The sequence below is a fragment of the Glycine max genome, chromosome 2, assembly GCF_000004515.6.
Source record: "Glycine max cultivar Williams 82 chromosome 2, Glycine_max_v4.0, whole genome shotgun sequence".
NCBI lineage: Eukaryota > Viridiplantae > Streptophyta > Magnoliopsida > Fabales > Fabaceae > Glycine > Glycine max.
Genome location: NC_016089.4, coordinates 10195048 through 10205450, shown reverse-complemented (window position 1 = coordinate 10205450; position 10403 = coordinate 10195048). Strand labels below are relative to the sequence as shown.

General features: G+C 32.1%; 1 protein-coding gene across 1 annotated transcript; it reads left to right on the top strand.

The window, feature by feature from the left end:
- The first annotated feature begins 365 nt into the window (after window positions 1-365).
- Window positions 366-1810, top strand: LOC100785050 (zinc-finger homeodomain protein 11). The gene has a single exon (XM_003520030.5). It carries the CDS (start codon window positions 609-611, stop codon window positions 1482-1484), a length of 876 nt encoding a protein of 291 aa, XP_003520078.1. The 5' UTR covers window positions 366-608; the 3' UTR covers window positions 1485-1810.
- The last annotated feature ends 8593 nt before the right edge of the window (window positions 1811-10403 follow it).

Below are 10403 nucleotides of genomic sequence, written 5' to 3'. Positions count from 1 at the left end.
TTTGGTAGTATTTTGCAGTGCAGGGACTCAAATGTTATTTGGTTTGGTTTGATGCAATAAGTAAACACATTTCCTATAAACTGCCACGTACCCTTCCAAGACTCAGACCAAACTCTGTCCCTTCAACACGGATCAAACAAATTTATTGCCCCCAACTACTAGTTCATGTGATGCTTTTTTAAAAAATAAATAAATAATGGAAACTAAACATGAAGTTTCAATTTTAATTACTACTACCATAATTTCAGAAAACAAATTAAGTAGATTTTTCCATGATGCCTTAACTTGACTTCGTGTTTGCGTTCTCATCTCAATTCATTATTATTAAAGATTTTTGGACCTTTTTGAATTTCCCCACAACCCCATTTAAACCTCAGATTTTGTCATGACTTCACATTACAAAACCATCATCATCACCACCATAATGTTCCACCTCCATCATCGCCACCCCTTTCAAAGTCTTCAACTTTAGATTCGTTTTTTTTTTATTCTCATAACACAATTCAACCCTTAAAGAACACTTTAAAAAACATGTCAAAACTATAACCCCTTTTCTCTTTATTTTTTTCCCTGTTATATCAATCACTTCTTTACACAAACTCACATACATGGACCTAACCAAGGACACAAATTCTCAAACCCCTCCACAACCCAACACCACCACAAACGGTTCCCTCAAGCACCACCACCACCACCCAACCACCGTGTCACCGCCGCAACAGCCACCCTCCACGACGGTTTTCTACAAAGAGTGCCTCAAAAACCATGCAGCCAGCATAGGTGGTCACGCGCTTGATGGGTGCGGTGAATTCATGCCCTCTTCTTCATCCAACCCCAATGAACCGCGCTCGCTAACGTGCGCCGCGTGCGGATGCCACCGTAACTTCCACCGCCGCCGCGACACACAGGAAAATCATCACCGCTCCAACTCCAGGCCCAATTTCATAAGCTTCTACCACTCTCCGCCGCTGTCTCGTCACGGGCCGGGCCTGAGCCCAACTCCAAGCCCGATGTCGAGCCCAAGCCCGAGCCCCCCGCCAATCTCGCATCATTTCCCACCTTCCTCCCACCATTTCCAAGGTCCAATACCGGCCCACGGGCTTTTGGGCCTTGGAAATGAAAATCACCATCATCACATGAGTTTTAATTTTAACTCTTCTTCCCACTCCACCCAAGGAAACACGAGTGGAAAGAAGAGGCATAGGACCAAGTTCAGCCATGAACAGAAACAAAAAATGTACAATTTCGCCGAGAAATTGGGTTGGAGAATGCAGAAAGCAGAAGAAGGATTGGTGCAAGATTTCTGCAACGAGATTGGCGTTTCAAGAGGGGTCTTCAAGGTGTGGATGCACAACAACAAGAACACTTCTGCCAGGAACAAATCGTTGGAACCAGGTGAAAAAATCAATGGCACTGGTACTCATAGTAATAATAATAATAATCATCCTTACAACACAAACAGCACCAACGATGACACTCACTGAAGTTAATTAAGGTAGTTTTTTTTTTTTTTTTGTCTATTTTCATGTTTCTGATTATGGATCATCGTTAATTGTCCTAATCTTGATCCGTTGAGAAACTTAGAATTGGGAATGGAGCAAGTAGAAAATTCAAAAATTGGATACTAGTTTGTGATAGTTTTTGTTTATTAATATTTCGATAATTTTTTTATTTTGGGGTTAATATTTCAGCTTAGGCTGAAGAGGAATCTTTTGTTGTTTTTTTTTTTAGTTGTTACTGTTAATTCCATATGCTATGACAGTTTGTTTTTGTTGATAACCTCTGAAATTAATTAATGTCATTTCATAAATGTTTCACCCTCTTCTGATGATGGCTCTTATTGCTGTCACGTTTATCTCTTGATAAGGACAGGTGCAATTTAAGTAGTTTTGTGTATTTAAGATATTCATTTACTTTTGGTAGTAAAAATGCCCATACTTTGTTTGTCCGAAACACTAGTTTCGTCAATCTTGGAATGCAATCTATGGGCTATCACGGAATTATCCGGTTGGAGATAATGCATTTCATGGGTTTTGTGCATAGCAATGCATGATGCTAAACTCTAAAATTTCATCTTTACGTTCTTATCAATTTTTCTTGTGACTTGTCCATACTTGGTTGGATTTCTAATAGGGATAAGTGATGTTAGGTACCAATATGGTGTGATAATTGATAAATATAACATTATTTCTGCTTAAAGAATTTGATTCTTAAATTTATTATATGTAGAATGAAAGGAAATCCTTTATATAGATTTTAGTATTTCGTATAATTAATTCAGCTCTCAGGTGAGGATACCCAGGATTCATCCAAACGAATGTGGTCCTAAGCTAGTGTTTTCTTTCAGGGGAGGAGAAAATCCATTAATTGCAAGGGCATTGGGATTAATTAGGGATAATTAATTTAATTTTGAAAATTGCTCATTACTTCCTTTGCATCAAAATTATTGATGTTTTAGTTTTTTTTTAAAAACTATTGATGTGTCACAGATTTTAAGCTTTAATTATTTTTTCTACGTATATCCCTATTTAACATGATTTAGATAATTATGATATACTTCATAATTATTTCATCATAGACATTAAATGACGATAATTTAGGCTAAATTATGAGAACTTCGTAAACTTTGCGCATTATTTTTTTTAGGCCATTGCGCATTAATCTTAAACACCAATAATTTTGATTTGAAATGAGTAGTATAATTCGTGTGGTATGAATACTCTACATTTTCGATAACACGTGATTTTCATTAATTGTCAATTTCTTTTACTCCTTTTTTTTAGATCAACCCTTGGTTATTTTTTTTATTTTCAGATTTTGAAAAATAATATTGTTGTTTATATGTTTTTTAAATTTAAGATAACATTAATTATTTTTTTGTCAATTACATTCTTATTTTTCACCTAATTTTTAATTAATTTATGCATATGAAGTTATTTTGAAGCAGAAATGAAAAAGATAACATAAGAAACTCCATACTATCTTATAAAAAAAATGTTAAAAGACAGATAAAAAAGATGATAAATAATCTTTTCTGTTTAACTTGCAATGGAGTCAGTTAACTTTAGCTTTGCTGTTTAATTTTTCCAAATTACCTTTGTAGTTGCCTTTTCTTTTGTTTCTCGAATATATTATTTGCAATTTTAGGTACACAAAGGAACAAGGAAGATCTATTTTGGAACTATAACTCGCATTGAAAATGACAGTTATCTATTCTGGTGTTTATCAGTGATGCTTTAAGATTATTTAATTGCCATATAACTATGTCGGGAGTCTGTGCTTAGAAGGCAAGCAGCATGGTTCGGTGAGTAATTGTCATAAAATGGTAATCTTTAATTTGGTGTGTCTGTGCTTAGTGGCGGTGTCACCTAGCCTATCAATATTGGGCCTTGGTTCAATGGAACGGCAACTTTTGTTTTATTATATATATATATATATATATATATATATATATATACGGCTAGTGATAACTACTATACTCCAGTGAAGCCATTTAAAGGTTGTCATTAACTAATAATTGGTGAATTAAGCTGAGTTTGATCCGATTATAAAATGTGTAACATGTTGTGTCTCTTTATGTTGCCGCGCTTGGCCTTTTTCATTGGAAAATTAATTACTACTTAGACAATCAATATGTTATTAGGCACCTAATAACAGAGATAATAAAATAATAAGAAATATAGGTTTTATAGGTTATAAATTTGATAGGAAGAAAAAGATAAAAGAAAGATAAGTATTAGTTAAGTATATATGAAATGAGAGGTTTTTTTTTTATTTTTTGAAATAGGTGCATCTTATGGGTGGGGGTTTTATTTTTTTTAAAAATAGTAAGGGGATGATGCGAGGGGAGGGGTTATGATATGCCCTCTACTCTCAAATATAAGAAAAAGGGTTTTTTTTAGGGCATTAGTTGAGAAACTAAAAGAAGAAAAAAAAAATCTAGGACACACAAAATTGTGTTGTTCATAATTTTTGTAGGCTATCGTATGATTTTTTTTTTTTTGTTTCTTAACCAATGTCTCAAGGATATAGGTTAGCATTTTTCTAAAAAAAATTGATTCATGCTAATTAAGAAAGTTAGTTTAATCACATTTAATTTCACCAATCTTAATTTAAAACTATTTTTTTTAACTTACCCTTCATTAAATTTTGGTGTTAAAAATAAAAAAGAATCATTGGACTAAAATTTTAATTAAATGAAGGATATATTAGAAATAGTAGCATTAAATGAGGTATAGTTAGTTGAAATTTTCTTATGTTTGAGACCAAGAAAAATGTTTCTTTTCTTCTTATGTTTAAGATCAAAGGAGTACCTAGTATTCATAATTTATGTTTTTTTTTTCAAGTAGGATTGTAAACTGAGAGATACAAGGGATGCCAATAACAATATCTTTTGTTCATTGGTTAGACAATTTAGTCAACTTAAAACTCAAATGATTAATTTTGATTAAAATTGACACAAATAATTAAGTTAATATAAAATTATAATTCAACAGTGATGTTGATAGAATTCATATCTTTTACAAAGTTACTCATAATGTAATAATTGGTAGGAGTTACATAGATTTAATTCAATCCTTTCCAAAAAATATTAATTCAACTATTAAATTTGAAGTCATTATAACTTTAAATATATCACATTTTCTTATAAATCATCAATAGCAAGCTACCTGACATGATTAAGCTGATTGGACCAAGCGAGAAAAAGTGACTGAGCCTAAATTCTTTATGGACTATATTGTTTGTGGCTTGATCTGACCCAGTAACTCATCACGACAACCAAAGTGGATCATTTTATTTTATTTTTGTCTAAATTTATATAAATTTGAAAAAAATATTGGATCAGAATAGATTCAACTAAATCTGTACTTATTACTTTTGAGATTGACTTAGCTCGTTGGGTCCATTGATCCAGGTCAATAACTTTTAGGCCACCTGTTTTTTGGGTCTAGTCTAACCAAGGGATCGACTCAACGGATCCAACTCATTTTCAAGCTTCAATGTCATATAACTAAAAAATAATTGATGATATATTATATCATTTCTATTAAGTTTCATATTTTTAAATATCTAAATGATTATTTTATATATATGTTTATTACCATAATATCATATTATTCAATAGAAATGTTGATAAAATTTATTTTTAGTTAAAACTATTAAAAGTGTTGTTTTATAATATCTGTGCATGAATTGATGCTAATATTAAAGGTAATAATAATATTAATAATTTATTATTTAATAGATGAAAGTGAAATAGTGTGAATCATGTAAGAATTGATGCTAATATTAAAGGTAATAATAATATTAGTAATTTATTATTTAATAGATGAAAGTGAAATAGTGTGAATCACGCTCAAAGGGGCTCTGAACACAATAAGATAAGATTTTTAATTCAATTCTAAAAACAATTCAAGGAATAAAGGTTATCCCTCACTTATATACTCTTAAATGACTTTATCTTTAACCGACCGATGTGGAATTTAAATTTTTTCCAAATAAAAAATCTTAAAATACTCATTGTAATAAATGTTCTCTTTTCTAGAGCACCTAGTCCTCTCCCAGAAAGTTTTAGAGTCCTAAAATGGTGTGGATATCTTGAGTCATCGCTGCCTGCTCATTTTGATTCTAAAAAGCATGTCATATTGGACTTCTCTATAAGATTCTTTACATTCAAGAATCCACTGATCATGATGGTATTACAGTAGCTAACCACCTATCTTGATGTTTATTTGGTCTTGAATAAGTCCATTTGAAACTTCTTAAATTAGTTACCAAGTCATACATCTTTTGCATTTTGCAGAATTTCAAGAAGTCTTCGATGGAAATGAAGTTAAGTGGTTGTGAATTACTAAAAGAAGTGCCTGACTTGTCTGGAGCACCAAATTTGAAGAACTAGCATCTTGATAACTGCAAAAATTTAGTTGAAGTTCATGATTCTGTTGGATTCCTTGACAAACTTGAATGTTTGAATTTGAATCTTAATTATTGTACTAGTCTTAGTGTTCTTCCTCGTGGCATGAACTTAACTTCTCTTAAAACCATGTACCTTAGGAATTGCAGAAGCCTCGTGAGTTTTCCAGAAATTTTAGGGAAGATGGAAAAGTTAAGATACCTTGATTTGGTTTATAGTGGCTTGCCCTTTTCAATTTGGAAATCTTGTTGGCTCACAATCCTTACTGTGAATATAGGTGCAATGGGCTATTTGAACTACTGAGTAGTGTTTTTATGCTGCCAAACCTTGGTTACTTGGAAGCTAACTATTGTATGCGGCTTGCACAAGTACAGAATGGGGAAGCTCAAGGTCAAGAAACTATGTCTTCAAGTTGTTAGGGAGGCTAGTTTTAGCTATTGTTTTCTGACAGATAAATATCTTGCTACACTTCTACGTGACATATTTATCCCTTAATTACAGCAATATCACAATTTTTCCATCATCCATCAGTGCTTGTCTCTCTTTGGAAAGACTTTCTTGTGGTATATTTGATAGGAAGGAAACAAATTAAAGACAAAAAAAACACAAATAATAATATATATTTTTTGTTTGGATCAAGAGAAATTGAAAAGAAAAAAAGAAAGAAAAGTTAATTTATGAAAACAAAAATTTAAAATTTTCTTTCATTTCACTTTCCTTCCAATTCAATTTGTTTTTCTTTCCACTCTTCTTCCTTCATTCTCTTCATTCCAAACATAGGGTTAATGAATGCAAGGAGCTTTAAGAAATCAGAGACCTACCACCAAACATAAAATTTCTTCCTGCTATCAACTGCAAAACTTTGACTTCTGAGTTTAAGATGTTACTGAATCATTATATATCTCATGTATGATTTGAATCATTTCTCACATTTTTTCGTAAAACTAAAAATAAAGTGAAAAATATATTGTTATGATCATAAAACATTCTGATACGGATAATATGATATAATTAATGTCTAAAATATAAAATATTAGAACATTGAAAACACTCACTCAAAGAAACTAATAAATTGAAATATAAGTAACTTAACAAAAGATCTAAACTAATGGTATATATTTTTTAAAAACTAACTTTCTATGAATTTTCTAATGTAACAAGTCTCACTAAAAGGCAAGAGACATTATTTTTTAATATTTTATATTGTACTTGACTTATCTAAAAGTAAAAAAAAAATGAATTTTTAGACAAGATTATTTAATTTGTTCTCTTTATTAGTTCATTTAATTTTCATAAGTCATGACTTACCAAGGATGCTTAACTCACATTTTTTTAATTAAATGTGATTGGCAGACACTACATGAGACTGAGGGTACAAATTTCATATTCCCAGGATCAGCTATCCCAAGTTGATTGAATCACACTAGCAAGGGTCCATCCTAGGGTTTCTGGTTTCGTAACAAGTTCCCATCAATTATTCTATGTGTTGTTGGTAGGCTGCTTAAGTGTGAGTTGGACCCGATCTTAACTGTCATATTAGATGTCCCAGCGAATCGTGTATTTACTGCCACAAATTATTCAATTCAGACAAATCATACAATTCTGTCCGGTCTGCTGCTTGAATTTGGTGACAATAAAAATTTGAAATTATATACATTGGGACCGAATGATACAGTTTGAAAATGATGGAGGAATAACAGACATTGAATGGATCGGACAGGAACATATAACAAACTTTGGCAGATATTCAATTTACAGCACCCATGTTTAATGTGCGATGCAATGGATTCTGGATTCGCTATAGTACTGACAATTTAAAATATGTTTTGGCCCTAGAACAGGTTCCAAAAAAGGGTTCGCCACCAAAATTTTGGACTCAATATCTTTTAAGGCTCTCTGCAAATGCACTGCGACCGCAATTGCAGCTGCATGCATGCATGGACCACATATATCAGCAATTTCTCCTAATGTCACAGATTGCCACGTGACTGCGACCACAATTTAAAACCATGATGTGAGGTAAGTATCTATGTGTAGTAGTACATTTTGATTCTTTCTGTTGGACTCTCTTTTCTCCTTTTCTGAATTTTTACATTTGCTGCCGGCTGTACATACTGCATAGCGATCCGATCTACTTACACCAAGCCAAATCTCAACTTGAGAGTTCTGTCAGTTCCTCTATTTCTGTCTAATTTTCTCCATTGGTGTTAGATAAATGCATGGTACTGGAGGCTTTAAACATTGAATTGATCAATTTGAATGTTTGTATCGTATGAACCCATTTACCATGAAAATCATGTAATAACATCTTTGTCACTAAATTGTGTAGTAATTCACTGTAAAATATTGTTTTTCCGTTTTCTGATTGATGCTGCTAATTAACAAGTGGTGTACTGGTGTCTATACAATTTATAATAAAGAGTGTGTCCACAAAATAAAGAGGATGCAAGGTACTGCTATCTTGCAGTCAGGGGTGTTGGTTATGAGAAAACTACTCACAAAAATTATATATACAAAAGGTTAAATTGGCCAAGCATAATTGAAGTTAAATTAACCACTCCTCCTTATCTATCTTTGCTTACACCTTTCTTATTTATTTGTGACACTTGTAGCATTCCACATGAGCTTATAGCCTGTTTGATTTCTGATCATGGACGTCATTTTCTAAGTTATAAGTAGCACAGTGTTCTAGCTTTTACACCAAAGGTTCATTTGAAGTGGTTTTTTTCTTCTTCTGGGGAAGGTAGTTTCAGACATGCACTTGTTGAAGGGTTGCTTGCCTTTGTTTGGTTTCCTTCCTTTGAAACTTCCACGTTTTTTTCAATTCATCAATCCTTTCTAGTTTCTACATCAGTAACTTTCAATGCATGTTCATCCTCTTAATTTATTTCTTGCATCTTTAGTCTTGTAGTAGCATACTTTTTTAATTCATGCGAGAAACTCAATTTATTTTATCTTTATATTTTCTTTTGTATAAGTACTTATATGCAAATTTATCCAAACAGAACCAAAAGATGTTGTTTTACTGTCTCTTTCTCTGTCTCGTAAGAAATTTACTGTTTTTAACCACTTTGTTAAAAGCATAGGTCACTTATGTTAAAAACACAAGTTAAACACGCTTTATTTCTAGCTTCTAGGAGATTCAGGCACACTTTTTTTTTTAACAAACATTGAATTTTATACAAGTCTATACAAAGAAAACTGAAACAATAGTACAACGCTAGCTCCACATTTTACACTTCCTAACATGGTGAGCAGTTGAGGAATACTTCGACCACTAATGCCCATTAACACATTATTCTGTCAACTAATTAAGAGATTCATTAACAGAATAAAAAACAAAACTATAAAACTGAAAACATAAAATGCTTCAACATCGGTAGGCCATTAGCTTATTAAATTAATATATCTATTGTTATTAAGTAATTTGTCTATTATTGGGTGAAGTTACACTTACACTTCCCATATTAAGCTAAACGTTCCCTGCGAAATGCTACTTCCTCAAAGCGAAGAAGTTGAACGATTGTTCCACCCACTCAAGAATTGTCAATTGATTTGATTATAAAATAGTATGAATTAAAAAAAGAGAAAAAAGTAGAACCTGTGTATGCAACTTCCATAAACTAATATTTTACAAAGTTAAAAGGTTAAAATCAATTAATATTTTATGATTAGGTATGCATTATGCAAGTTCCTCCTATGTTCCCGCGCTTCTTCCATGTTACTTCCCTCCACCTGCTCTCTATTTTAATCCTAATATATACTCGATTTTTTTATTTGCTTGTTAATAATTTTCTTTTCTTTTGTTTTCTAATATTTAAAAAAACTTATTTTACATCTTAGAATCATAAGGGCATGTTTCCGGTCAAAAAAAACTTTTTTTTGAATGAATGCAAGAAAACTTGTGCCATCAAATATAAAATATCATTATGCTATCAATTGCACATCCTTGACTTCCCGATCTAAGGAAATGTTTCTGAATCAGGTATCTTATCTATGTTTTTGAATCTTTTCTCATATTCTTTCAGCAAATTTAAAAATAAAAAGACAAATTTATCGTCGTGTTTATAATTTCTAGGATCAGCTATCCCAAGTTTGTTGAATTGCAATAACAGGGTCCGTCTCTACGTTTCTGGTTTGTTGGAGGCTTTGTTAGGTTCCTTAACTGTAAGCTGGCCTCGATCTTTAGTGCCATACTACATGTCCTAGAGATTACTCTATTTGTTACAACAAATTATTCAGCTGACACAACAAATCGATCTTCTGCTCGAATTTGGTGGTGATAAATTTGCAAGATTGCATATTGAGAACGAATTGCATGGTGTTGAGATTTCTGTTTTTTTTTTATCATTAGAAATAAAAGACATGTACCAGGAGTTTACGACAATTCACCCACACTGTTCAGTTAACTGAACTGAACTAGACTCCCTTTGTAGATTTCATTTGAGATTGAGAATAATGGAGGAATGACAGACATTGAATGGATGAG